The sequence below is a fragment of the Urocampus carinirostris genome, chromosome 5 (genome assembly GCF_059441175.1).
Source record: "Urocampus carinirostris isolate Australia breed hairy pipefish chromosome 5, RoL_Ucar_1.0, whole genome shotgun sequence".
NCBI classification, from domain to species: Eukaryota; Metazoa; Chordata; class Actinopteri; order Syngnathiformes; family Syngnathidae; genus Urocampus; species Urocampus carinirostris.
The window spans coordinates 2,888,944-2,916,378 of NC_142353.1; the positions used below are offsets into that span (position 1 = coordinate 2,888,944).

Consider the following 27,435-nt stretch of genomic DNA (forward strand, 5'->3'; position numbering starts at 1 on the left):
AAAATTGTCAAGATATAATGACAATATATAATAGTAAATATAGTACTACTAATATCTTTTTTGTGCCAACTTTGTCCTCATGGTCCTTTTGTGAGTCTGCAACAAACATACAGGTACTACTACAGAAATACTACAAAAATACTACCAAATTATTACAAAATGAAATACCATATTTAGTGCTTGAAAACAGGGACCTAATATATTATTTTCTCTTAATTCTAGTAAGAAAGAAAATTTTAGAAATACTACAAAAACACTACTACAGTAATACTATGATACAAACATACTATTACAGAAATATTCGTACAGAAATACTACAAAAATAAAATCCCAGTCATATTTAGAAATACTAAAGAAATTCTACAAAGATGCTGGTATGCAAGTACTTCAAAATACTATTACAGAAATACTACAAAAATACCACTGCAGTAATACTTAAATTCAAAAATACTTGTACATAAATACCACTATAGTAATATTTAGATAGAATTATTACAACAGGAATACTACAAAAATACAACTAGAGTCACACTACAAAAATACTGCAGATATACTACTAAAAATATACTATGGCAATACTAAATAAATGCTACTTTATAAATACTACAAAATAAAAGTACAGTAATACTATGAAAACACTACAGAAATACTACAAAAATCTTACTGCAGAAACCCTTCAAAATACAACTAGAGTAATACCACAAAGATACTACAAAAAAGTGGTGCTGGGAATAAGGTAGACTGAACCATTTCAAGGCAGTGGAGCATTTCAGACTCAGCGTTGTTCATATTTTTGTCTTTTTGCTTTTGAGGAAAAAAAAATATCAGCTGTTTTTTCATCGTATTTAACATTATCCTGTCCTTTATTGAGAAAATTGAGTTTTAAAAAGGCAATTATTTTGGGGGGGGTGCTTGGGTTGAAGTTGGGGGCGCTTAAATACCCCCCCAAAACAGGCTTGGTTTACCCATGTTGATGCAGGGGTGTTACCAGATGGGGCCTGGGGTGGGCAGTGCCCACCCACATATTCGCTCTGCCCACCTAAAGAAAAGTGAATGTTGGAAAAATAGAACAAAAGAAAAAGAAAGAAAAAGGGAAAATTAAAAATAAAAGAAGTAGAAAAATAAGGAAAAAGTGGGAAAATAAGGAAAAATCTAGGATAAAAAGAAACAAAACAGAAGGAAAAAATTATAAAAGAAAAAAAAGAATAAGGAAGCATGAAAAAAGAATAAAAAACTGTTTTTTGGGGTGGTCTCTTGATCAGTGTTTTACAAACAATAAATATAATATGCACCAAATAAATTAATCATTTTTTAATATAAAAAATAAATTATAATAGCATTTATTTTTTTACTTTCCAGTGAACTTTTACCTAATTTAAACTTTGAACCTTTTACACTAAGCAACTTTAAAGTCAAGCAAGTGGAATCCCCCGGTGAAACAACAAAATGTCTATTTAAAATACGGATTGACTTTTGAGAACAGCAACAAATAATTTACAAAATGCAAGAATACACTAAACTGTTTTTTATTTTTGTTTTTAAAGCTTATCGTAAAACAAATCCCTAAAAAAACATGAACATTTTACAAATCTAAAAACCGATAAAACACAAAACAGTTTAAACCTTTTATATACACAGCAAATCTCTCAAGTCAACAACACAGAATCCATGGAAAAAAATATATTAACCAATCACTAATAATTATAATTAATTATAATAATTATAGTTCCCCCCGCCAATGCATTTGATATGCCCCGCTGAGACTCATGTCTGGTGACGCTTCTGTGTTGGAGAGTAACAATTTGACTGTTTTTCTTTGCTCCTTGGTGAGTGTTTTTTCGCCATTTGAGACCACATGCATAGGTGGGGCTAACGTGGACGTGAGTGTGCTTGTAAACTAAAGTGTGTGTGCACGCGTGTCTGCAGCAGATGTCCCGTGTACTGCTGGAGAATGGCTGCTCTTTGTTGCTGCCCCCTCGTGCAGACTGGCCGAGCCACGTGCTGCTGTGTTTGCCAGGGTGAGCCACGCCCCCTCCGCTTGTAATCTGCCAGGTGAAGCAGCCAAACTCCGCCCCTGCAGAGGATCAACTCCGCCTCTGGGATCATGACGCGACTCTACTCAGGCATGCTTAGCATGCTTTCCTCCCTTTTAGTGATGGGAATTCCGGTGTTATGCCGAGAAATGCATCTCTGCCGAAATTTGCATTCCCTAGCTACTATAACCACTTTTACCTCGTTTTATCTCACTCTTTTATCAATTTTGGGGAATGTAATGGCGAACATATAACCAAAACCACTTCGTCTTGCATTTGTTGGGAATATAATACAATTTAAACCATTCCGTCTTTGTATTTGTTGTGAATGTAATCGAACGGTAATGCACACCGTAAATAAATCACTCTTGAGAACTGTTATGCACTCTACCATAAAGCTTATTATGCTGAAATAAGCTTTAAGGTACAGTGCATAACAGTTTCAATACGAGCGATTAGAATAGAAAAAGGCTAAATAAACATGTTACCTGCTCAAAAGTGATTTGTATACGGTGTGCATTACCGTTCGATTACATTCACAACAAAGACGGAATGGTTTAAGTTGTATTACATTCCCAACAAATGCAAGACGAAGTGGTTTTGGTTATATGTTCGCCATTACATTCCATAAAAGTGAGATAAAACGAGGTAAAAGTGGTTATAGTAGTAGCTAGGGGATGCAAATCTTTTTTGGCTCAGCTCACTGACAAGAGCCTGCTCTTTCGGCTCCCAAACGACTTTTATGATTTTTTTTTTCGTTTTGATTTTAATTACATATTATCAATTATAATGAAATCGTATGCACCATGATAATTAATAGAAAATGTATTTTGCTACTATATCACAGTAGCCTTTATAGTTACAGTGAACTTTTACCTAATTTAAACTTCAAATTTGTTAATAATAGGCGAAAGATACAGAAACGACCCCACTCATATTGATCAGTAACAAGCATGTTCAGGTTGAGAGACAAATAGAGAGAGAGAGAGAGCAAGACGGTGAGAGAAAAACATGAAAGAAATCAAGATAGTGAAAGAGGATAGAAAGAGAGAAATATGGAAAGAGAGAGAAAAAGAGAAAAGAAAATGAAGAAAAAGAGAAAGAAGGATGAATATATATATAAAGAGAGAAATAAACAGAGAAGGTGAAAGTAAGATATAAATAGAAAGGGAAATCGAGCAAAAGAAAGTGAGAGAGAAAGAAAGAGAAAAAGAGAAATAGAGCAAAAGAGAGAGTGAGAAAGAAAAAGAAAGAGGAAAGAGAGAGAGGAAGCGTGAGAGAGAAACAAACTGGAGGAGAAAAACTGAGAGAAAGTGAGATGATAAATAGAGAAAATAGGTAGGTAGGAATGAGGAGTGTTGTGTGTGTGTGTGTGTGTGAGAGAGAAATAGAGAGACACACAGAGAGAGATACTTTTAAAGGGAATTAAGAGAGCTAGCTCTAACATTTCGTACGCGAACGACCCATTACTACGACCCATCACTACTCTTACCCCTCTCCTAACGCTCGCTTTGACAAGATCACACAGAGGAAAATAGTAAGCACACAAGAAACGACAAAAAGAAAAACATCAACTGTCCCGGTTCTGTGTCACTCAATGTGTGTCTAAATATCTTTTATCAATTATTAATCTTGTTATTATTATTTGGCCACTGGACTTCGCTGAATCGTGTACTGTATTGCAACCAAAATACGAGTGATACAGAACACAGAAAAAATACAAACTATGAATGTATGAAATTACCTTTATTGCCATTATACAAGTACAAAGTAGTTGGAGGGCTTTTTTTCAGTGCAAGTACAACACATTAAAAAGGTAAAAATGTACAAAAGGATAAAAATGTAAAAAAACAAAACCATGTATCAATGATATTTTTGGTTTGGTTTGAACAGTTTTATTGACACTATTAACAGCAAATAAACAATGTGAGGTTTGAACAATTTTTCTCGACAATTTCAACAGCAATTAATCATATTCACAATTTCGTTATATCTGACAATATGACATTGTAACAATTTTTTCCGACATTTTTAACAGCAATTAAACACACAATTTAACTATATCATATTACAACAATATGAGTTTTAATAAAGAATAAATCTGTATAAAAATACATAATAACAGTGGCAGTTGTATAGACCATTATCCTCATGGACGCTGCAGATGGGAGTGCAGGGTGGTAATGGCTTTTGACACTGGCCTTTGATTACATAGGCTTTCTGGGTCAAGGTTAGGTCGCTTAAGCATGGGTTTAATAAAAGGAGACTTGAAGGCTACTGGAAAAATACCTGAGGAGAGCGATGTATGAATAATACTTAAAATGAAGTTCCTAAGATCCCAAACAGGGAAGCCAGAAACAGGTCAAGCAGGCAAGCAGTTCGTTTGGCCCTACTGGCGATCTGTGTAAGACTAACAAGGGACAACATACCTGTCAACCTCTACGGTTTTGCCGTACAAAGTATGTTTTTTTGCATTTTAAGTACGACGTACAATGAAATCTGTACGGAAAAACGCAAATTTGTCAATGATGGGTACAATCTGGTATACACCGACTATCATGAAACGGCAAATTAATCAAGTCAAAAGAGTTCGCCGCAGAAGCCTCTATCTCGGTATCGTTTTTTTTTCGTTCCAAACGAAGCGAGCGGTTTGATGCTAATGTGCGCATGCGTCTGTCGCCCAGGGATTTCCCATCATGCATCATTCCGGAAAAAAACCCAACAAAAAACAATATGGTGCACGATTATTTTGTAATTTGTTCGGGAAAATACGAGTTTCTTCTATTCTATTCTATTCTATTGTACGGGCATGGAGCCGTGGAGGTTGACAGGTATGGGTCAAATAATTAAAACATTTGCTCCCGACACGGACATGATCTAAAACTTCACAATCTTTAAGGTAGGACGAAGTTGCAGAATGTTCATTTAAACTTTCTAATGTATCAATCTGCGATTTAAAATCAACTATAAATGGATTAGATGGGGAGTTTGTGTGAACATTAAAGTAACCAATGATTATAAAACTGTTCAAAAAAATCTGTCTGCAAGAGTTACTAAATCAATTAACAATTGAAAAAACTTATCAAAATCATTTGAATAGGGTCCAAGTGGGCGATACAGTGTATCGACATTTCGTTCTGTGTACATTGTTACAAAGAATGACAATACAAAGGAAATTATTATTATTATTATTATTATACTACATACATCGGTGGTGACGTATACTTTTCGATATACAGTAAAACTCGGTCAATCCGGATTCAAATGGGCCGGGATATTATCAGGATCCGAGTAGCCGGATTAGCCGATGTCCGGTATTCTCAGATCCCCTGACCTCAAAATAATGTTTAGTAGAAAATACACGATTAACTCATCTGGTTTCGATTGTACATGACTCACGCGTATATATTCACACAAATAGAATGATAATTGTTGCGTGTAGGAACAGAGGCGTGTTCAGGAGTCTGAGTGGGAGTAATAAACCGGAAGATGGGACAGTGCGACTTCCTAACCTGTCCCACTGGAACTCTCTACTCAACAACAGTGTTCTGTGGGTTAATCGTGTAAACCCACTACTGAATATTAATTAAACACGCATACTGCGTTTCTTCAGAATATCTGACAATGTTTGGAGTTTCATATGAAAATAAACCGCAATATATTTCTTCTTCATGCCAGTGTGATCGTTACAGTATTGTATGATCTTTAGTTTTTCTTCTAATGTCCGTTTCTCTCGACTCCTCCTTTTCACGTTCTCCTTCAGTGTTGTTTGATACAAGTTGTGATCTATTTGTGCACAATGAGATAGAGTCGGTCAGTGATAACTGTAAAGACGTCACACAAAGAAGAACGCACAGAGAGTTTGGTTTGTCTCTAGAAAAGAAGGATGGCTTACACTTTCCGGGAAAGTTGCGTCATCCAGCCTCTTCCCGGAAAAAGACGTCTAGACGGCATGTCGATTTGGAATACGACTCCGGAATAGACATGGCAAAATGCATAGGAATGGATCGAAATTATTATGATTTCGACACGGAGTACCCTAAAATCTGGATTATAAAATCCAGAATATGCATAGATCTTTTGTAAAAAATACATTAGAAATCGTCCGGACAAAACTTTTTACCCGGATTTGGCGAAGATCCAGGTAAACTGAATCTGGATTAACCAAGTTCTACTGTAAACGCAACACCCCAACCTTTTTGCAGGACCATGCCAAATGCGAACTCATGGAGTTACAGGAACAATAACAGTAGAAAATAGTGTTATTTCTTCATCCTTATAACCTACCAAGGGGGAATCAGAGGTTAGGAGCACGGAAGAAGATGCTACAGAAGAAAATTGATCAGGGTGTGTGGTGCAGGCAATGGAATGCTCTAAACTACAAAAAATATGTGAATTGCATGAAAATAGCATTGTGTCACATCCTGGTGGACATCCTACTATAATATCACAAGTAAGACACTATTTAATTTACCATACTCAACAAATCATTTAGGGAAACTCGTGTAAAATTCCTTATCAACGGTTCCTATGTTTTTAAACACCACTTGTTCCAAAACTGTGGGATAGAGGGATTTAGAGAGGGGAAGGATAGAGATGAAAGGGTAGGAAGTGAGAGAGTTAGGGAGAGGGATTGGATAGTCACTTTATATTGTTTTACTGTTGACTATTGTTGTGAACAAAATATTTGAAGTAGAGTTGCAGATTTCTACTTGACCATTTGTCTCAGGTTGTGAGTGTTTGATTTATTTTACACAGCAGTGTTAAACACACGTTGTATTGTTTAACTGTTTACTCTGTTGTGTGAAGATACTTGAAGTAAAGCAGCATATGTAAACTTGAGCAATTGTCTGACGAGAGCCTGTGATAAATTTTCTAGAGTGAAACTCAATTTATATTGTTTTATAATTGACTTTTGTTGTGAACAAATTACTTGAAGTACAGTAGGCTATGACCAGTTGTCTCGGGTTGTGAGGGTTGGATTTAACCAATTAACTCACTTTTTATCGTTTACGGCTGATTGCTATTTTATTATATTGTTTACTGTTGATTTTTCATTGGACTGGAAGTTTAGGATAAACCTGTATCTGGTGAGGTTCAATAAATATTACAAGGTCCTGTAACACAACTACCTGTCGGTCTCTCTATTCAACTGATTCAAATACTGCTCGGAAAATAAAGTATCCAAAGTGGTTACTTTCCTTGGTGACTAGTTACTTTCACTGTAGAGTAACTCAGTTACTTCTCAGTTATTTTTTGGAAGAACTAGTGAGTAACTATAACTAATGACTTTTTAAAGTAACGTGCCCAACACTGCTGCCAAGGCACCGTGTGAAGTACATGTCCATCAGGTAGGGGAGAGGGCAGGCAATGATGCATTATGCTGCTTTCACTGCCACCTGAGTACGTAATACTTTGCCTTATTCAGGAGTAATGCATGTCTGTACCTAAATCTAAGTAAGTTTAAGTCAAGTCATTTTTATTTGTATAACCTTTAATCACAAAAAATCTCAAAAGGCTAAACAGACAACCAGAGTACATTAAGGAAACCTAATCCGTCATTACTATACTAGGCAATACAAATAATACAAAAGAAAAAGAAAAAAATGACCAACCCCTGCTTAGTTTCCCAAGATCAGGTGTTCTCAGGCTGGTATGGCCATAAACAGGTTTTTATAACACCTTTTACATGGGTTTTTCATTAAAAAAGTATCTTTTGCTACATAATACTAACATTTTGTGGATTTATTTAGTCGGTTGCACAATGCGGAACTGTATTTAATCACACTTTTTTTAGTGGAAGTAGTGTTGGCAAAAAGATTGACTTGAGAAACTTATTTAAATGTAACCCCATGTTTTTCACCAACCTATAACCCAAGAAAAAGATAATATTTTGCATTTAAATGTGAGCAGTCACGTTGTTTTATAACTATGGCCAAGCAGAAAGAAACATCTTTAACACACGGCACAAAGAAAGAAACTCACTGAAAGTTATGTACTTTTAGCATACATTGACTGATGCAACCTGGACACATCATCAGCGATGTTACCTGGGGTCACATGGTGTTTTAAGTCTTTCAGACATCATACACCCTCACCCAGGCGACCCAGCTGGGGTTGATCAGACCCCAACTTGTGTCCAGGTAGCCCCCACCTAGGGTGTACTTCTCCTAAACCAGAGCCCACTTCTGCTGCCTCTGTGACCTCCTTAATGGCCCTTTGCTTGTTAGCTTCTGTGATGCCATAATGTTGTAAGCCCCTGCAGAGAGACTGGCCAGCAAAACCTCTGCCGTCCACCTCGATAGGCTCACATAATACTTTTCACCCGCTTCTCTGGCACACCTCCTTTATCCCAGCATATTTTGCCATCCTTCTCTCATCGGCCTCCTCAATACATTTCCTTCATGGTATCGTGAGTTCCATTACGATCTGCTTGGAGGCCTGAGAGATAAGCATCACGTTGGGCTGCACTGTTGTGGTGGCAATCGATTCTGGGAATTTCAGTCGCTTCCCCAGGTCAACTTTCATCTCCCAGTCTTGTGCTGTGGCTAGCAAGCCAGGTGAGGTAGCTCTGGCAGCTAATGGTGGCTTCTCCCCAGCCCGGATGAAAGTGGTCCAGTTCTTCATTCCGCAGAGACGCCTGCTATGGCCTTCAGGACTTGGTCATGGCGCCAGTTTAGACTTTTATGTGCACTTTATGGTTGTGGTAATATGGTATTTAAAATAATTGAGAAAATAGCACATAGATTGCTGTCTGGAGATACCTAAAGCTGTAAGCACTTTTTTCTATAAAACATGGCTTGGCATGCATGCCATTATTCAAAAAGACAAGACGGAATACTGCACTTTAGAACTATTTGTTCTAATCGCGCTTCTACAGCAGATTGCCATGCTATGGCATCAAGCAGAAATGTCTTCACATCAGCAGAAACAAAAGGTTCTAAAGACAAATTGTTTTGTGCATCTGCTGACACTGTTTCTTCACTGAGCCGCCAAGCAGTATTGCAAACAAAAAACAAAACACATGCTTCAGGGGCTGCATGAAAAATGTTTGTTTTGACGACATGGTTTATCTACATGAAAGGTACCCTTAGAGTATTTTGTAATTGCGAGCTGTTTTTCTTGTTTCTAGTTAAAAGAAGACAGTGACCTTGATTTTATGCATCTTGAAAATGACTAACAACTCTCATATTTACTTTTCTAAAGTGGCAGGACTCTCTGCAGTGAATATTCTCTTTTTAAAAGGGACAGTATGTATTATTTAGTTCCTCCTCTTGGTAAAAAAACTTCAGTCATAAAAACAATGTGGTTCTAAATATGAACAAGAATGCATGAACCATCATACAAACATACAATTTAATAATACCCATAGGCCAAGAAATTTGCATGTATTTGCATAACTAGAGCCTTTCCGAGAGCTAACAGACATAATTTCCCACTATTTTGCTGCTGCAGGTACAAAAAAAAAAACGCGCAAAAGGCTGGGAAAATAAAAATAATACACACTGTACATTCAAACCAGGGGTCTCCAGCCTTTTTCAAGCCGATAGCTACTTTCTGTTGGCAATTAGTCTAAAGGGCACCCAATTTGATATGCCATTCTACAACAACTTATCGTGTTATTACTATGCTGCTACTGTGTTATTACAGGTTAAGTATTGAAAGTAGGGTTGAATACTCAGTCAACCACTAAAACATCATTTCACTTAAAAATCACTATTACCTAGCACTTATGAGCTATTTTCAGCACAGGTTGTCCTTAGAGGGCGCCCTCGTGTCTGTGGGCAACACGTTGCAGACCCCTGCTTTAAAAAGTTGACAGATGAACCACGTCCAACTCACGTGCTGCTTTTCACCTGAACTTTTGGCAGTTTTATAGCAATGCAAATATTATTAAAATTGTTTTTTTCTTTAATTTTTGGGGTGTCAAAACCAAATTTGTAGCAAAAGTAATGTAACCCCTATTTTGTAAACATCCACAAAATCAGATACTCAGGGGTCTTAAACTCAATTGAATTGGGGGGCGCTGCTGCTAGAGTCCGGGTGAGGTTGAGCCAAATCGTGTTTTTCACAAAAAACAGCACTGATAAAAAAACCTTCCACTGTTCTTAAAGGGACAGTGTTTTATTTTTGTTCAATAGATGTCGCTGTAATGTGTTGTGCAACCAACAGAGACTGAAAGTGAGCAAAAAGTACCCTTTTTCTTCCAATTTTTACCTATCTATTCTCAAAGAAAGACAGAAAGAAGGGAAACGTTTTTTTAAAAAAGGAGTAAAAAATAGAGGGACGTTATAAGAAAAAGAGGCAACAGAGGAAAACGGCAAAAAAAATATAAGGAAAATAGAAAGCAAAAAATGGAAAATGGAGGAAAAGAAACAAAAAAGGAAAAAGAGAAAATAATAAATAGAAAAAAAAGGACCAAAACCCTTTTCTTTTCTTTTTTAAAATGTATTTTCCCTTTTTATTTGTTCTATTAAAAAAAAATCATTTTTCATTTTTCTTTTTCTTTTTTATCTTTTTTTTCTTTTTTGAATTAATTTTTTTCTGATCTGCTGTTTACGTCATTGCCAGAGCAGAAAGGGCTCAGTAGTTTCTCGTCAAGTTAGTTGTGAAATTGTTATCTATCACTACCAACGTTTTCTCTATGTTTTCTGATAAACATATCAAGCAGCAGTGGCGCATTGCATTAGTTGTTCCTTCTTGGTACACTATGTTATCAATTGACATCAACACGAGGAAACATAAATATGTTTTGATTCAATGTGAAGCAATCTTGAGGGTGAGAAGAGATGTCTGACTTTTATGGGCGCTGTGAGACAAGGGTCTCAAACGCGCAGGCCGGTGGCCAATTGTGGCCCGCAGGGTGATACTCTGAGGCCCCAGCCTTAATATAAAAGTCTAAAGGGACAGTTATTAAATGTCTCCTGATGGAAAAAACAACATGATTCATTAAAAAAACCAAATACTGATTTAAAAAATTAGGCAAAAATATATAAACAATGAAATAAACGTCCCAGTTTTAAAATACTCATGGGTAGAGAAAATTGAATTTATTTCACATAACATTAGCCTCACTTAGATGTACCTGACATTATTGTCAGCCATCTTGCTGCTACAGGTACCCCCAAAAACCCCCAAAATCCTGTGTGTTTTATCCCTTGTTTTGCCTAGGTTTTTCTTCTTTTTTGCTTTTCTTTTTATTTTTCCGTCTCTTTTCCCTTTTCCATCTTTTTTTCTTTTCCCCCCTTTTTGTCTTTTTATTTCCTTTTTTTTTCTTTCTCAGCAAAATGATAGGCAAAAAAAGGAAAAAAAATGTGGTGCTCTGGTTACTTTAAGTCTCTGTAATTTGTCTTCTTTGTTTTTAGCACTCGTTTTTGGTTGTCGGCAAAATAAAATAACATGTATTGGTCAAATCTTACACACTGTTACTTAAATGTAAGTGCACCCCACACAAATTATGGATTCATCTAGTAATGATGGATTTATTTTCACATTCATTCTTGATAGTTTTCATTGTTTGATCTTATTTTGTGTGATATTAAAAAAGATACTTGAAAACAGTGCATTTTCTTTAAAATCAGACATTGTCTTTAGGAAAACCCAAATCGGCCCAAGCTCACCAATACGCCAGCTCCGGCAGCCCACAAGTCAATTGAGTTAGAGAACCCTGCTGTGAGTAGTGCGCCAGTTCCTAATGTATCTCCTGTGAACATGGCCCAGGACAAAAAAGGCCTAGAAAATGAAGAAAGAATGCCATTCATCTTTTAAAATTTGGGTAACAACTTATCATTCTATTACTTTGTTGTTACTGAGTTAATTTTTGGAAGTGGAATAAAGTAGACTCAGTCAACGACTAAAAATAAACATTTTACTAAAAAAAAATCGCAGCACCGATGAGCTAGTTTCAGAGCAGGTCTGCGGACACCCCTGCTGGCCTTAGGGGGCACCTTGGTGCCCGTGGGCATCACGTTTGAGACCCCTCCACTATATCACAATAGTTGAGTAAAATCACCAGCCTGTGTGTCAACAACAGCTATGATGCAACTACAGTATCTAATACCCGTCAGCTGAAATTTAAAGTGCCTAGAAATCAGTCAACTCAGACTCAGATGGCCTTGACAGCTTCCTTCATCAAGATTCCCTTGTAGCCGCAGCTATGTTTAGAAAAATGGAATAGATACAACATGAACAACGCTCTTGCTTTCATGACTCAAACACGCACGCCTATTTACCTCACGTGGCTGACTCGAAGAAATAGTTTATATGGGTGCAACAGCGCCACATATTGGCATTTTGGTATGTCTATCAACTTTACACCCTTGCTCAAATAGTCAGGTCAAGTCATATTTATTTGTATAGCCATTAATCACAAGAAGTCTCAAAAAAGGCTGTACAGATTACAGAAGGTAGACCATTATTACACCATCCCCTGATCTAATGTAAGATACATTAGGACAAGGAATCACTCAACAAATACCATACATGCAAGTTGATTTTAGTCAGGTCCAGGGTTGGCAACCCAAAATGTTGAAAGAGCCATATTGGACAAAAACAAACAAACAAACAAACAAACAAACAAACAAACAAACAAACAAACAAACAGCAACATGTATTTGGCACTGCAAACAAATAAAAACCTTTTATAAGCCTTATAAGGAGGGCAACATATACCATATTTGTGTACTGAATATATTAATAATTATAGGAAAATATTAAAGGTAGGGTGCAGCATTTTCAAACTCAATCCTGCAGTCATGACCTTAAGCAAGGAAATGGCAGCAGAGTAACACATACTGTGTGGGATTTCTTAGACATGCTCAAATAAACTCTTGTTTTTTCATCTTTTTGGGGATTTAGTCTGCCCCGAACAGGCCTGGTAAAAGTAAGGGGCTCTTTGAACTCAGTTTGGCAATTTTAACACGTGCTTAATGGGATTTCCAAATTCTTAAACATACAAAATGTAAGAAAATAGTACTTTTTTTGCATAATATTTATTTATATGTCATTGGTACAGCATATCCCAATTATTTTCCGAGATAATGCATTTTGAAGACAGTCTGTCTTGTCTTTCTGACGCCATGTGAAGCACACCAGCACCTTAGCAAGCCAGTCACATGTTGCATGTGTACATGTTGACTAGTTGAAAAGGTTTTTGTCACGACCAGAACGGAATCAGGACCCAATTGCGTAACGTTAACCACAAGTTTTATTAAAATCAAAGAGGAATGGCTGCACCCACGATTCGGAGCCCGCTGCACGCGGGAAGCAAGTTGCTCTCGCAATCGGATCGTGATCCAAATACGGAAGTGGATCTTCCATAGCGGACGACTGCGGTGTCAGGCCGGTAGCCGGGGAAGGAGGGCAGACGTGGTCGGGATCAAAAACGGGTGCAAAAGCGGGACAGGCAGGAGTCAGGGTCAACATGTGAGTGACAGGACTGGGCTTAAAAAGGGACAGGGCGCCATATGAGCGGGCACAGGTGATCCAAATCGGTAATCATGCCAGTTTTGAGTGTTTTAAGCCAAGTTTTGTTAGTTTTTGTGAAAAATGGCTGGGCATTGTGTAGCAGATGGGTGCAGCAATGGTACAACTAATGATGAGCATTCAAAATGGGGCAAACTGGCCAAAATAAAACAGAGCTAACATGGGGTAGAAATGAGCCTTGAAACGCTTATGTAACTGATAACATGTGAAAAAATGTAATTGGTATAGTTTTATTGATATGGGACACGGGTTATGACATTATTATCATTATTTTACAGATCTGATCTAATCATCAAACATCACACAGTGAAATAAAATGTGCTGAAGTTATTAGCTTTTGTCTGGCGAGGGTCTTGAGCGGTTTTGTTGAATTCTGTCTTAAGACATATGGTGTGGCTCTCTCATCTAAATATTTTTTATGTTATGGCTCTTTGGGTCAAAAAGGTTCCATCCAGACTCCTTGTGTAGAAAATTGTTCAGCTTTACTAGTTTCAATAATAGAACTTTCTAAATTTGACCTAATCAAACCTCACTCGAGCAATGACCTTTTGCTTACACGCATAGAGCCATCTACACACAGATTGACCCAAACACATGCACTCAGTGGCACACACATATCATGATGTATAAAGGCAGTCATAACTGTATTGAATAATTGATTGTCAGTGAATTACCAAGCTCTTGAGTTTCCAGGATGTCATTGTCTGTGTTTTGGGTCATTGAGTGGCAAGGAAAAAGTGAACTTCTCATGTGTGGTGCTCATTATCGACCTCCCATATTGGCACACGCTATTTGCTATCAGGGCCGAGGGTTTATCTACCTCCTATAGGTAGCTGCATTCTCTGCCCATCAGATTCTTTACGGGTTCAGGAACCATGATAGGAAGATGCCTCGCAACAAGCTGATCACTCCGGAGGATGATAGTAAGTGGAAGCCTCTTTCTGAACAAACTGATCAATTTGGTGGGTTATTTGTGATTCTTTGAATTTTAGGAAATTTGGGAGGATACATTCATAATTAATCATAAATATAGTAAGTTAAAAGCAATAGCATTTCAATTGTTAAAGTGATGCTAAAGCATTCACCTTTGTATGAACTTTAGCAGCCACCCTGCCGCCCTTTTTGTGACTATGTCACCCTTCAGTAGAGTATTGTTTTTTACTTTACCCCTCATAAACACACTTTCATGACGACCCGTGACACCATCAAGACTCTAATTTCACAGGCAACCAGTGGCAATTACCATCCCCAAAATCTACACAGCACTAATGCATGTTGAAATAAGCAACTGCTTACATCAGGTTTCATTATTTAAAACAATAAACAGCCATCTCTCTTCTAGATGCATTGTTCCCCTTTTGATTGGTCAATATGCATGTTCTCAATTGTGTTGTTGACTTGAAATTTGTCGAGTATATAAAGCACAAAAGTATAAGAGTATAAAAGTATATTAGTAAATAAGTATATAGGTATAAGTATGAGTATCAACGTTTAAATGAGTTAAAAGTTCACTGGAGAGTGAAAATATAATTGCTATTATAATTTAGTAGGATAATAAATATACTATAAAATTATTATTGGTAGTGTACGGATCAAGGGACCCCCAAAAATCATATTCTTTTTATTTATTTTTTGTTTTTTATTCTTTTTTTTTCTTTTTTACTATCTTTTCACATGTTTTTCCCCACACCTTTTTTCTTCATTTTCCATTTTTTCTTTTTTCTTCTTTTGTTTCATCCATCCATCCATTATCCGCACCGCTTATACTCAGTAGGGTCGGGGGGTGCTGGAGCCCATCCCAGCCATCTTCGGGTAGTGGGCAGGGGACACCCTGAAGTGATTGCCAGACAGTCGCAGGGCACACAGGGACAAACGATTCGCTCGCTCATTCACACCTAGGGACAATTTGGACTGGCCAATTACCCTGACATGCATGTTTTTGGAATGTGGAAGGAAACCGGAGTGCCCGGAGGAAACCCTCGCAAGCACGGGGAGAACATGTAAATTCCGCACAGGAAGGTTGGTAGCCGGATTTGAACCCATTACCTCAGAACTGGTTGCCAGCCAGTTGCAGGGGACATGGGGACAGATAACTCATTCGCTCATTCACACCTAGGGACAATTTGGACCGGCCAATTCACCTGAAATGCATGTTTTTGGAATGTGGGAGGAAACCGGAGTGCCCGGAGGAAACCCACGCAAGCACGGGGAGAACATACAAACTCCGCACAGAAAGTCTGGAGCTGGATTTGAACCCACGACAGGTTCCCATGACATGAACTGTGCCGCACAAGCGCTAACCACTGCGCCACCGTGCTGCCTTATTTCAAGTCTTGTTTTCCTTGATTTAAGATCTATTTGCTTGTTTTATGAATCATTTGAAAACATACATACTTAAAATAAGAAAAATAGTTTGGATTGGCAGAAAGTTTCGTTCACTTTTTTTTTCCTTAATCTTGGTAAAATATAATTTTTAAGATGAAAAAAAGGTCATCAGTTAGGTAATGTTGCTCTTTCAAGCATTACTTGTTTCACTCAGAAGAAAAAAAAAGGATATTTTCTAAGCATAAAATGATAAAATGTTCTGCCAATATGGTTAGAATAATTTTATGTTTATTCAAGGTTGATTGCGTCGTTTGTGATGTCCATAAAAAGTTAAAAAATATTTTCTCTATTTCGTTAAAAGATGCCGAACTGTGTTGAAAGAGCCCTTATGCTTTATTTTCCACTGACACTTGTCAGTGATTAAAGAAATCAAATTTTCTTCCTAGGCCAGTGTTTGCTTCTTTTAAAGTCAGGGTCTTTTGTTCAATGTTTAACTTTGTAGCAAATGCATAATTTACAAGTATCCTAACTGTAAGGTTGAAAACGATGTCCAGAAGATTTAAGAAAATTTTAAGTCAAGTTAAGTCGAGTCAAATTTATTTATATAGCCCTTAATCACAAAAATGTCTCAAAGGACTGCACAGGATTACAATGACACAAATACCTGCTCTTAAACCAACATGCGGGCAAGGAACAACTCAAAAACCTCAGCGTGAGGAAAAAGAGAAACCTTGAGAAGGGACCTTACATTTATCATTACAGTACACAAACATAGTAAACACTAGGTAACATGTTGGAAATATGTCCGGAAAGTGCATGACAGCATATTATTGATATTAAGACAATCCACTTACACACATGTAAAATTTAAGAGGTTGAAAAAATCTGGCGACTTTAATATTGGCAACAACAAATACTGTAAACTAGTCCAGAAAGTGTATGACGGCCACGACGCAGCTTCCCATCTCTGCCAGCTGGTCCATGCAGGCGTTCACATGTTTCAGGTCAAACGCTGGTCCGCTGACTCATCTCAAATCGTCCTTCTCCTTCGTATCACCACCAGGCAGGCAGTCAGAAAAAGACAGAACAATACAGAAAATGAGGTGGGCATCAATCAAAAGCTTTGGAATAGAAGTGTGTCTTAAGCCTTGATTTAAAAACTTCCATTGAGGTTGCAGATCTTATCTCCGGAGGCAGGGCATTCCACAGCACCGGGGCCCGGATGGAGAACGCTCTCAAGCCTGCAGACTTCTTGGCTCTCGGAGTCACCAGTAGACCGGCATTTTCCGAGCGCAGACTCCGTGCAGTAACATTGGGGGAAATCAAATCAGAGCGATAAGAGGGTGCAAGTCCATGCAAACATTTATATGTTAATAAGAGAACCTTAAAGTCTCATCTTAAGTGGACTGGGAGCCAGTGCAAGTTGGCCAATACAGGTGTAATATGCTCAAACTTTTTGGTCTTAGTCAAAAGTCTAGCTGCTGCATTCTGAACCAGCTGCAAACTTTTGATGCTAGACATCGGGAGACCAGAAAGCAATACATGACAGTAATCAAGCCGAGAAGTAATAAACGCATGAATTAAAACCTCTGCAATTGATTGGGACAGCATTGAACGAATCTTCGCAATAACACTGAGGTGGTAGAAAGCTATTCTATTAATATTTTTCATGTGTGACTGAAACGACAGATTAGGATCAAATATAACACCTAGATTTTTGACCGAGTCACTATGGGTGATATTACATTTGTCTAGGTTCAGGATAGTGTTTCAAAACAACTCATGACAGTGAGCTGGACCAATAATCAACATTTCAGTTTTTTCTGGGTTAAGGCGCAAAAAATTAAGTGACATCCATCTTTGAATCTCAGTAAGGCAAGCCTCCAGATTTCTACAACGTAACTGTCCAGTTGTCTCCAGTGGCACATACAGTTGAGTGTCATCTGCATAGCAATGGAAACTAATATTATACTTGCGGATAATGTCACGCGGGATCATTAAAATACTAAAAAGAAGGGGGCCAAGTACAGAGCCCTGTGGAACACCACAGGAGACATTAGATTGTTTAGAGGTCAGATTGCCATAGTTAACACATTGCATCCTGTCTGACAGGTAGGACCTAAACCATGAGAGTACAGTTCCTCAGATACCAATGTATTCCAGACGAACAAGTAATATGTTGTGGTCGACAGTATCAAAAGCAGCACTGAGATCCAGCAGCAGTAACATTGACGAGGCACCGGAATCTATTGCTAAAAGGAGATAATTGGTTAGTTTAGCCAGGTCTGTTTCAGTAGAGTGATTTGCCCTAAATGCTGACTGGACAGTTTCAAAGAGGTTATTTTCTGACATGAAGTCATTTAACTGCTGTGCAGCGACCTTTTCAAGTAATTTTGCAAAAAATGGCAGATTTGACACTGGCCTATAATTAGAATAGAATAGAATATACCTTTATTGTCATTGTTACAAAATGGGTTAACATATTGTGACAACAAAATTGGGCATGACACTCCCGTTTCACACATCCACAGTGAGGTAAAAAGCCAAGAAGATAAAGGAACAGAGAAGATAAGGTTATAAAACAAAGAGGATAAGGTCATAGTTATAATTTACACAATACGTACACAAGAAATGTCGGCATGTAGGATGTTCCATACAGTTTGGTATCGTAATACAGTTGGTATCGTAAGGGTTTGTGCATTATGCATTTGGTGCAAAAATAGTCATCATATGCATTTGGTGCAAAAAATAGTCATCATAGTGCAAAAAAAAAGGTCAACATTGTGCAAGGTGAGCAGTAAACACAGTGCAGTCAACATGTGCAAGAAACATAGACATGAGTACCATTTTACGTTCGTATGAGGTAGTGTTTTTGCAAGAGTTTTTCAGTTTTTTGTGTGGTGTCTGTTTACGGTGGTAATGGCTCTGGGGAAGAAACTGTCTCTGAGTCTGTCGAAGAGGTGGTGGCCGGGGTGAGAAAAGTCTTTGAAATTATCTGCATTTATACAGCACTTTTCAAGTCGAGACTTCCCAAAGCGCTTTACAGTGTGCTTCACATTTCCCAATAGCGGATGTGCATCCATGTAAGGCGCTAACCTGCTTATTGGGGGCATTAGGGTTTTAGTGTCTTACCCAAGGACACTTCGACGTGTATTAGGAGGAGCCGGGATTCAAACTGCTATCTCTTGATCCCAAGACGAGCGCTCTACCTCCTGAGCCACTGCCGCCCTTTGATGATGTTTTCTGCTCTGCTGAGGTAGCGAGAGCAGCCAATGTCCCCCAGACTGGGCAGAGAGCAACCGACAATTTTTTGGGCTGTTTTGATGACCCTCTGGAGCGTTTTCCTGTCTGCTCCTGTGCACCTGTGCGGTGGTAGGGAAGGCCCAGCATACCACACCGGGTATGCTGGGCCTTCCCTACCACCGCTCTGGTGTTTGCAGACCAGGAGAGGTCGTCGGAGATGTGCACACCCAGAAATTTGAAGGAGTGGACTCTCTCTACACTTTTATTACCTAGGCTTTCTGGGTCAAGGTTAGGTCGCTTAAGCGTGGGTTTAATGACGGCAGACTTGAGGGCTGCAGGAACAATACCCGAGGATAGCGATACATTAATAATGTTTAAAACTGATGGTCCTAAGATCCCAAACAGATCCTTCACCAGTGAAGCTGGAAACGGATCAAGCAGGCAAGTAGTTTGTTTGGCCCTACTGACCATCTGTGTTAGACTATCAAAGTACAAATCATTGAAACTAGAGAATGTTTCTGAACAATCGCCGACACAGTCCTTCACCTAACACCTCCACATCTTTTAGATAGGAGGAGGTTACAGAGCGTTCGAGTTTTAAGTTATTAAGTTATTAAAGAAAAGCAAGCACATAGAAAAAAGGCAATGTTGCGTTCTTGTTCCGCTAACTGAAGCGTAAGCCTATTTTTTTAATACGATCTTGTGGATTCTGTTTGGAAGACACAGTAAGGTTTCTGATTGGTCCAGACAGGAAATGCTGTGTGTAATGTTGGTCGCTAGACAGCGTGCGAGTATAATAAATGAGCAATCGAACATTGGAATTGGGGAGTCAATCTTCCACAGAACAAGACGTACCCAGCAGCCTTTCAAGTTGTAGATCAGGGGTCAGCAACCTTTTCGGTGTGGAGTGCCACTTTCAAATTTCCTTGTAAATCAGTGTGCCACATCAAGATTAATGACTTGCACGATAAAAAAATTTTTATATCCTACAGAGCTGTCATTGTACACCAGTCCAAATATACAACATGGATATAGATTGAAATCGTATAACTGACCAATTTTATCTTCCACTATTCTTGTTCATCAACAAACTAAAAAATGAATGTGAGCAACATGTGGAAAGGCCTGTAGACATCCGTGACTTCAACCAATCTTTATCAACACTGAACTACAATCAAAAAAGAAGTGATATGGACAGCTACCACACCATTCATCAATAAAATCTTATTTCAGAAACTATCAAAACTTGAAACACACACACATTAGGACTTTTTGCCAGGCATTTTACCTGCCAAAATCTGACTCCCCTTCTAATATGGACCCTGTTTGAGATATAGACCTGTGACTTCTAGGGTAACCTTCTGTGACATAAATATTTCCGCATAGTGATTTTGAAGAGCTTCAGAACGTTTCTCATAATAATAATATTATTAATAATGATAATAGTAGTAATAAAACATACTAGATTTGTCGAACACCTATTCAGTAACACATCACAAATTGGAGGTATTCCTCTGTAGTTGGATCCCAAAGCCCAAAAAACATAATAGGTTTAAAGTGCGTCTTACTTTGCAAACAGTATAGGCAGGGAAGTCGGATTTTAAATGAAAAGAACCAAAACGATTTGTTTACACCGCGTGATCCAATGCAACCAGGGTTTCATTCACACTAAAAATACATTACATATGGCTATTATAGCTTTTTATTATAGGCTAGTTGTGTACAATTAGTTGTGATCGTGGATATCATAGCGTACATTGATTCGTCTCCGGTGTTGGTGACTTTTTCTTCCGCGTTAACAAACGCATTTTGTAGAATACGATTGCGCTTTATTGTTTTAATAAACACGTTATATAGACTACGATCGCTTAATTGTTTTAGTTAGTTTGCTTTATTGTTTTAATAAACTTATTATATAGAATGTGATCGCTTTTGTCGTAGCGCAGCAGAATGCGCGTTCACGCGAGGGGGGAGGATTTTTTTAATGTATCCGCCTTTTTAGACTCGTCCTTGAATTCATGTTCATATTTCGTCTCGTAATGACGTTTAACACTTGATGTGCGAGGTACAACAATCTCGAGGCATAATGCACAAACAGCACGGTCATTTTTTGCACAAAGCCCCATTCGTCTGTCCACGCTGGCTGGAAAGAATGAGATTTTGATTTGGCTGTCGTGATTCGTTCAGTTATTGCGCGCCGGTGTTTCTGTGGGAGGGTTAAAACAGATCTCTCCTCCTCAGTGAGGCACCGCGTGGACACACGCTTGCCGTAAAGCTACTAAACAATGAAAGCGTGCAATGAAAATGTCTAAATTTCAGGTAAAGATGCCCATTTAAAAAAAATCATTATTACTTTGCTGTATGCTCGCGTGCCATAGGCTGCCGACCCCTGTTGTAGATCGTTAGCAAAGGAGTTCCGTGCACCTGTTTGATAATAGATAGGAGTCTAACAGTGAGCTTCTGAATTGTAGCTTTTTGGTCTGGGAACCTTATGGTCCTGACCTTGAAGGTGCTTGCTCCTAAGAACAACTTAAAAGCTCAACTGGTTTTGAGTACAATACAGAAATGTTTAAACGTTTAAAGATATATAAACATATTAAGTATATATTGGGTGTAAAATGGAGATTGTCAACATGCTCGTCTATGCGGGTTTTGTTTTTATAGTATAGTGTAGCATGAAAATGGTGAAAATAAGAATAGGCTTGCTCTCAGTAAGATCTAAGCGTCAATCCAAAATACCTAGAAAGGTGAGTTTATCCGAGCGAGTCTAAAAAGTGCACGTACTTGTATGCGCATCATATATGTGTAGGCTGAGGCTGACTCGAGCCAGTAGATGGCTGCAGCGAGTAACAAGTACCAAATTCCGCACAGCTCCTTGAACAAATAAAAGTATGTATCTAAAAGTTCCCAATTTTTCCCAGCTTGAATATTCCTAAAAACATAAACACTGTAATAGGCTGCAGATTTAATGCTAAATCATCCATCTATCTATCTATATACCTTGGTCATATCCCTCAAGAGGGGTGACTGACAGCAAGTCAAACACATACAATAACAGAGAAAATAAAAAGGGAAAAAAAATAGTACAAAACACACACAAACATTTTTGGACCATGGCCAACCCAAACGCCCAAACACACAAACAAGTTAGGCACCTCGGCACCTAAGTTGGTCATGCTTTCGTCCCTTCAGATGGAACGGGACACAAGAAAGCGGCCATGTCACTCGGGTCAGGGTGACACAACACACTCTTTTGTTCAACAGCAGGGCCCGACAGCTTTCACTGGTTTACCCCTGCCGCATCATACGGGTGCCCCGCCCATCCCTTAGAACACGTCCAAACATCCCACTATCCTTTAACAACACCTCTCCACTCATTCCTATCACCAATACGAGCTCTAGCTTCCACTATATTTAGACCTCTAAATCATATGAAAAAATTGGGGGTTTTTCTTGGTCCTACAGCTGCCTGAATTGTAATGTTTGATTAATTAATTTAATAAAATCAATTTCTTCATTTTTTGGCTGCCTATCCTCATGAATGTCGCTCGGTGCTGGAGTCCATCCCGGCTGACTTCCGCCAGCACGCAGGGAACACCTTGAACTAGTTGTCAGCCCATAACAGGGCACCCAGAGACAACCATTCACTCATAAATTCATTCCTAGGGGCGATTTTGGAACCAACAATTGACTTGCCATGCAAGTTTTTGCAAACTCCACACAGAGAGGCTGTTAGCTGTATTTGAACCAAAACCTCTGAACTGTGAGGCGGATGAGGTAACTAGTCAACCACCCCTCACCCAAAAAATTCCATCCAAATCAATACACATACGTAGAACGTAATAAAGTTAATAGATAGAGTTTGAAGTTGTGGTGCAGTACTGGAAAATGTAAGTCTGCAATCATCACTTTAAGCCAGGAGATGACAGCAGAGTAACACATAATGTGTGTGCATTTCTGAGACAGGGTTCAATAAACTCTTCTTTTTGTATTTTTGGGGGGGGGTTGTTCCAGCCCAAACAGGCCTGATAAAAGTAAATAGGTCGTTGAAAAATAAAGTGCAAGGGCTCTTTGATCTCAGTTGGATATTGTTAACACATACTTAATAGAGAAAGTATGTAACTTTCAACTTTTTAAGGACACCTCAAACTACGCACCACAACTTTAAATAATTCAAGAACATCAAAGTGAGTTACTGTCTCAATAAAGATAGACAATTGCAAGCACTTTATGACTTGTTTTCTTTAATAAATGTTCTAATTGTTGATTTTCTCATGGTTATTCTGTTCTTAGTTGACATTGGCCTGGATACAGGTAAGGTCATTTTATGCTGAAACAATCCTCCATCTCTACTTGCTGGTACAGTAAATCAAAATTCCACCAGGTTTTCAACTTGTAAATGTTTCAAATTAATCAAAAAGCTGGTTAACGGTTACGAAGAGTCACAGTTACAAGCCATGATAAGGTAAACCAGCAATAATCAACAAACTGCATTGCATGTATAGAGGGGAAAACAGTTCTATGTATATATCTTAAAAAGCATTAGTTATACTGACAAATGACAAAAAATTTTACTTTGCGAAAAGCATCATTCAGATTTGTGACAGTTAACGTTGAAATCAGTTTAATGTTGATCAACGTTTGTTTTTACCTACACTGTCTTGTTTTTGTCAAGAGTATGCTTTAAAAAATGTTCATTAAAAATTTAAATTAGATAGATAGATAGATAGATAGATAGATAGATAGATAGATAGATAGATAGATAGATAGATAGAAATTAGATAATAACGATACAAATAATACATTTAGTAGTAAAAAAATACATAATAATTTACCTTTTTGATCATTTTAAAAACTTTTTTGTAGTTCAAGAGAAAGCATGTATTGTTAAGCGCCTCCTAGTGGTAAATATATTTATTCAGTAGGAAAAAAAAACAGATATTGGTTAGAAAAATAAGGTAAAATACACAACCTGTCATATAAAAATTAATTAAAGAAATACTTGTAGGCCGAAAAATTAACAGTTATTCTACATAATACGAGCCTCACCTAAAGTAAGCTGACCAAATTGTCCTACATCTTGCTGCTACGGCTACGCAAAAATGTAAAATAAAAAAGGCTGTGCAAAGAAATGAGAAGTAACATGGTGTTTTGGTCACTTTAAGTCTCTGTAGTTTGTAATCCTCAATGTTCTATTTAGCACTAGTTTTTGGTTGTACTAAATCAGGGGTCTCCAACATGGTCCCAGCAGGCACCAGGGTGCCCTCCAAGGACAGTTAAGGTGCCCGTGGACCTGTTCTGAAAATAACACAGCTGTTCTGGGTCATTGTGATTTTCTTGTAAAATTATTTTACATTGTTTGACTGAGCCTGTTAAACCATATTTTTAATAATTAACCTAGTAATAACATAGTCAAAACATTGGAATAGCATAAGTTGTTATTTTAGAAATTCAAATAAATAATTCCCAGTTCAAAAATATTTAAGTGCTGCTGAGTGTTTTCAAGCAATTCATTACGAGAGTAGAATGATATTTCTTTCGAGTATTTAACACAATTATTTATTAAGATTTTTATTGATTTGTTTTACAGGAAATACAACAAGTTAAATTCCAATTTGTAAGTTTTATAAAGCGAATGAGCAAAATATTGAGCTGATTTTTTAGCAAGCTATCTGGCTACCTTTTTAGCTTTGCAGCTAGCTATCTTTCTACCTTTTTAGCTAGTTAGCAAGCTATTTAGCTAGCTTTTCATATTTTTGCATGCTATTTAGCTAACATTTTACCCTTTTTGCTAGTTATTGAGCTAAAATTTGGCCTGCGTTTTAGCTAGCTATGTAGCTTGTTTTAGCCTTTTATCTTCGATGGCTTTTTACTCTTTTAGCTAGCTATTTAGCTCGCTTTTAGTTTTTTTAACCTGTTTACTTTTTTAGCTGACAATCACACTACTTTTTAGTTATTTAGCAAGAAATCTAGCAAAGTTGCTATTTTAAAAATGCATATCAAAGTGGGTGCCCTTTGCGCTAATTAGTAAGAAAAAGTAGCTTGACGCTTGAAAAAGGTTGGAGACCCCTGCACTAAACCATACAGGGTCATCTACAGATCAAATAATAAACAGATTCCCCTTTACCATTATTTATTTAAATGAGCCTTTCTGTCATGCTTTCGGGACACACTATATATTTAGTGTTAGCAATGAGGATCCAGATTTGCCTAATAATATCATTTATTTTGACTGAAGGTGAAGTGTGTATTTTCACGATTCCAAATGAACATGAAGAAAAGAAATTCAAACAAAAGAAGGATGAAAATAAAAGACACGGAGAAAAAAGTCGTGGAAGGAAGAAATCATTTGCAGGGGGGACCCAAGGCCAGTTTACGGATAATTCAGAGAGAAAACAAAAAGGTAAGAGGAGGAGACGAAGCAGTGAAGAAAATAAATCCACAATGGAGATTGAAAAGGAAGAGAAACAAAAGGCAGCAAAAAAGAAGAAACTTAAAAATAAACTAACAAGGGAAAATGGAGACAAGGATAAAATTATAAAAAGGAAAAAGAAAAGTGCCCAAAAAGAAGAGAAGAAAGAGCTTAGCAAACCTGAAGAAAAGAAGAAAAGACGTGAAGATGTGAAGACAAAAAAGCACAAGAAAAGAATTGAGTCAAGGTAAATCATCGCCTCTTTCTTTTCGAACCGGGGTCAGGAAACCCTTTGACTCATAGAGGCATGAAAGGAACATTTTGATATTTCTTTTTTTAAGAAAAAGCTACAATATATATTTTGAGACAGAACTTAAACCCACCAAACACACTGCCCAGACAAGGACTTATTCTTCAGAACATTTTATTGCACTCTGTGACTTTTGATGATTTCATAATGGGTTTTTCATCATAAAGTATCAACAGTGAACATAGATTGTTTAATGATCTTCCATATAGAGCGGGTGTGCCCAACTCATAGTAAGAAAGAGATAGTAAGAAAGAGAAGGAAAGAGAGAAAGAAAGAGAGGGGGGGGGAGAGAAGGGAGGAAACAGTGAGAGAAAAGGAAAGAGCAAAATATTGAGAGAGCACAACAGAGAGAGAAAGGGAGAAAAAAGGTGGAACAAAGAGAAGTAATAAGAGAAAGAGAGAGAAGAGAGAGACAGATAGAGAGAGAGGAGGAAATAGTGAGAGAAATACAAAGAGCAATTTATATATATATAAATATATATATATATATATTTGTGTATATATATATATATATATATACATATATATATATTTGTGTATATATATATATATATATATATATATATATATACATATATATATATATATATATATATATATATATATATATATATATATATATATATATATATATATATATATATATAGAGAGAGAGAGAGAGAGAGAGAGAGAGAGAGAGAGAGAGCACAACAGAGAGAGTCCCTCTCTCTTTATCTATTTTTTTCTTTTTCTCGCTCTTTTTCTTCTTTTCTCTCTTTATCTCTCTCCCTTACTTTCTTTCTGTCTCTCTCTCTCTCTTTCTCACTTTATTTTTCTCTCTTTCTCTCGCTTTTCCCCCTCTTTCTTTCTTTCTCTTTTTCTCTCCTTTTTTCTGTTTTTCATATATATATAGATATATATATATATCTATATATCTATATATATATATATATATATATATATATAGAGAGAGAGAGAGAGAGAGAAAGAAAGATATACTACTACAGTTGCTTTGCGAGTGGTGCCTGGCTTGAGTAACATCAAGTGGACATGCTTTAAACTGCAGCTCATTTCATTGTTGCCTTGCGGGCCAAATTAAAACCCTTGGTGGGCCTGATCTGCCGCTTGTTTGAGATAATGGATTCCTCAGAGACATACGTCAAAACACGGTCTCTTGGTGTGACACAGTGAGTTTAAACTTAAATTAAAACTTGTGCCCTATGTATTTTGGACCGAACACAAAATTTTGTGTTGCTTTGCCTTCGCATATACTCCCCTAGTAACGGGGAAATCTTAGAGAACATTACCATGGTCCTTATTTTATCTCTCAGCGAGATGTACTCATGAAAAGAACAGTAATTTGCTCACGAGCCATACGTTCCTGACCCCTGTTTCAGAAAAACCATTATGTACACGCATATGTTAACAGTAAAACCAAGAAACATTTACATTTCAGTTCAGAACAGGAGTCAAGTGATGCAGAAGATCCTAGCGACGAGGAAGAGTTGAGGCCAGAGTTTTTGACAGGAGCGGAGCTCCAAGAGCTGAAAGAAGAAGTGGACGACAGGAGGAAAATTATCCAGAGCCTGCGGGGAAAACCATGGGCGATGAAAAAGAAGCTGGTAACCTTACGGTAACTTTTGTCAGA

General features: G+C 37.6%; 1 protein-coding gene and 1 long non-coding RNA gene across 2 annotated transcripts in view; both read left to right on the forward strand.

The window, feature by feature from the left end:
- LOC148364968 (uncharacterized) overlaps positions 1-27,435 on the forward strand; it is a 253,508-nt gene that overhangs the window by 189,035 nt on the left and 37,038 nt on the right. The window lies entirely within an intron of this gene.
- tmc1 (transmembrane channel-like 1) overlaps positions 14,404-27,435 on the forward strand; it is a 38,519-nt gene continuing 25,487 nt past the window's right edge. The window contains exons 1-4 of the mRNA XM_088334959.1: positions 14,404-14,440; positions 23,379-23,399; positions 25,441-25,744; positions 27,244-27,420. Coding sequence (XP_088191085.1) covers positions 14,404-14,440; positions 23,379-23,399; positions 25,441-25,744; positions 27,244-27,420 — 539 coding nt within the window. The remainder of the gene's footprint in view (positions 14,441-23,378; positions 23,400-25,440; positions 25,745-27,243; positions 27,421-27,435) is intronic.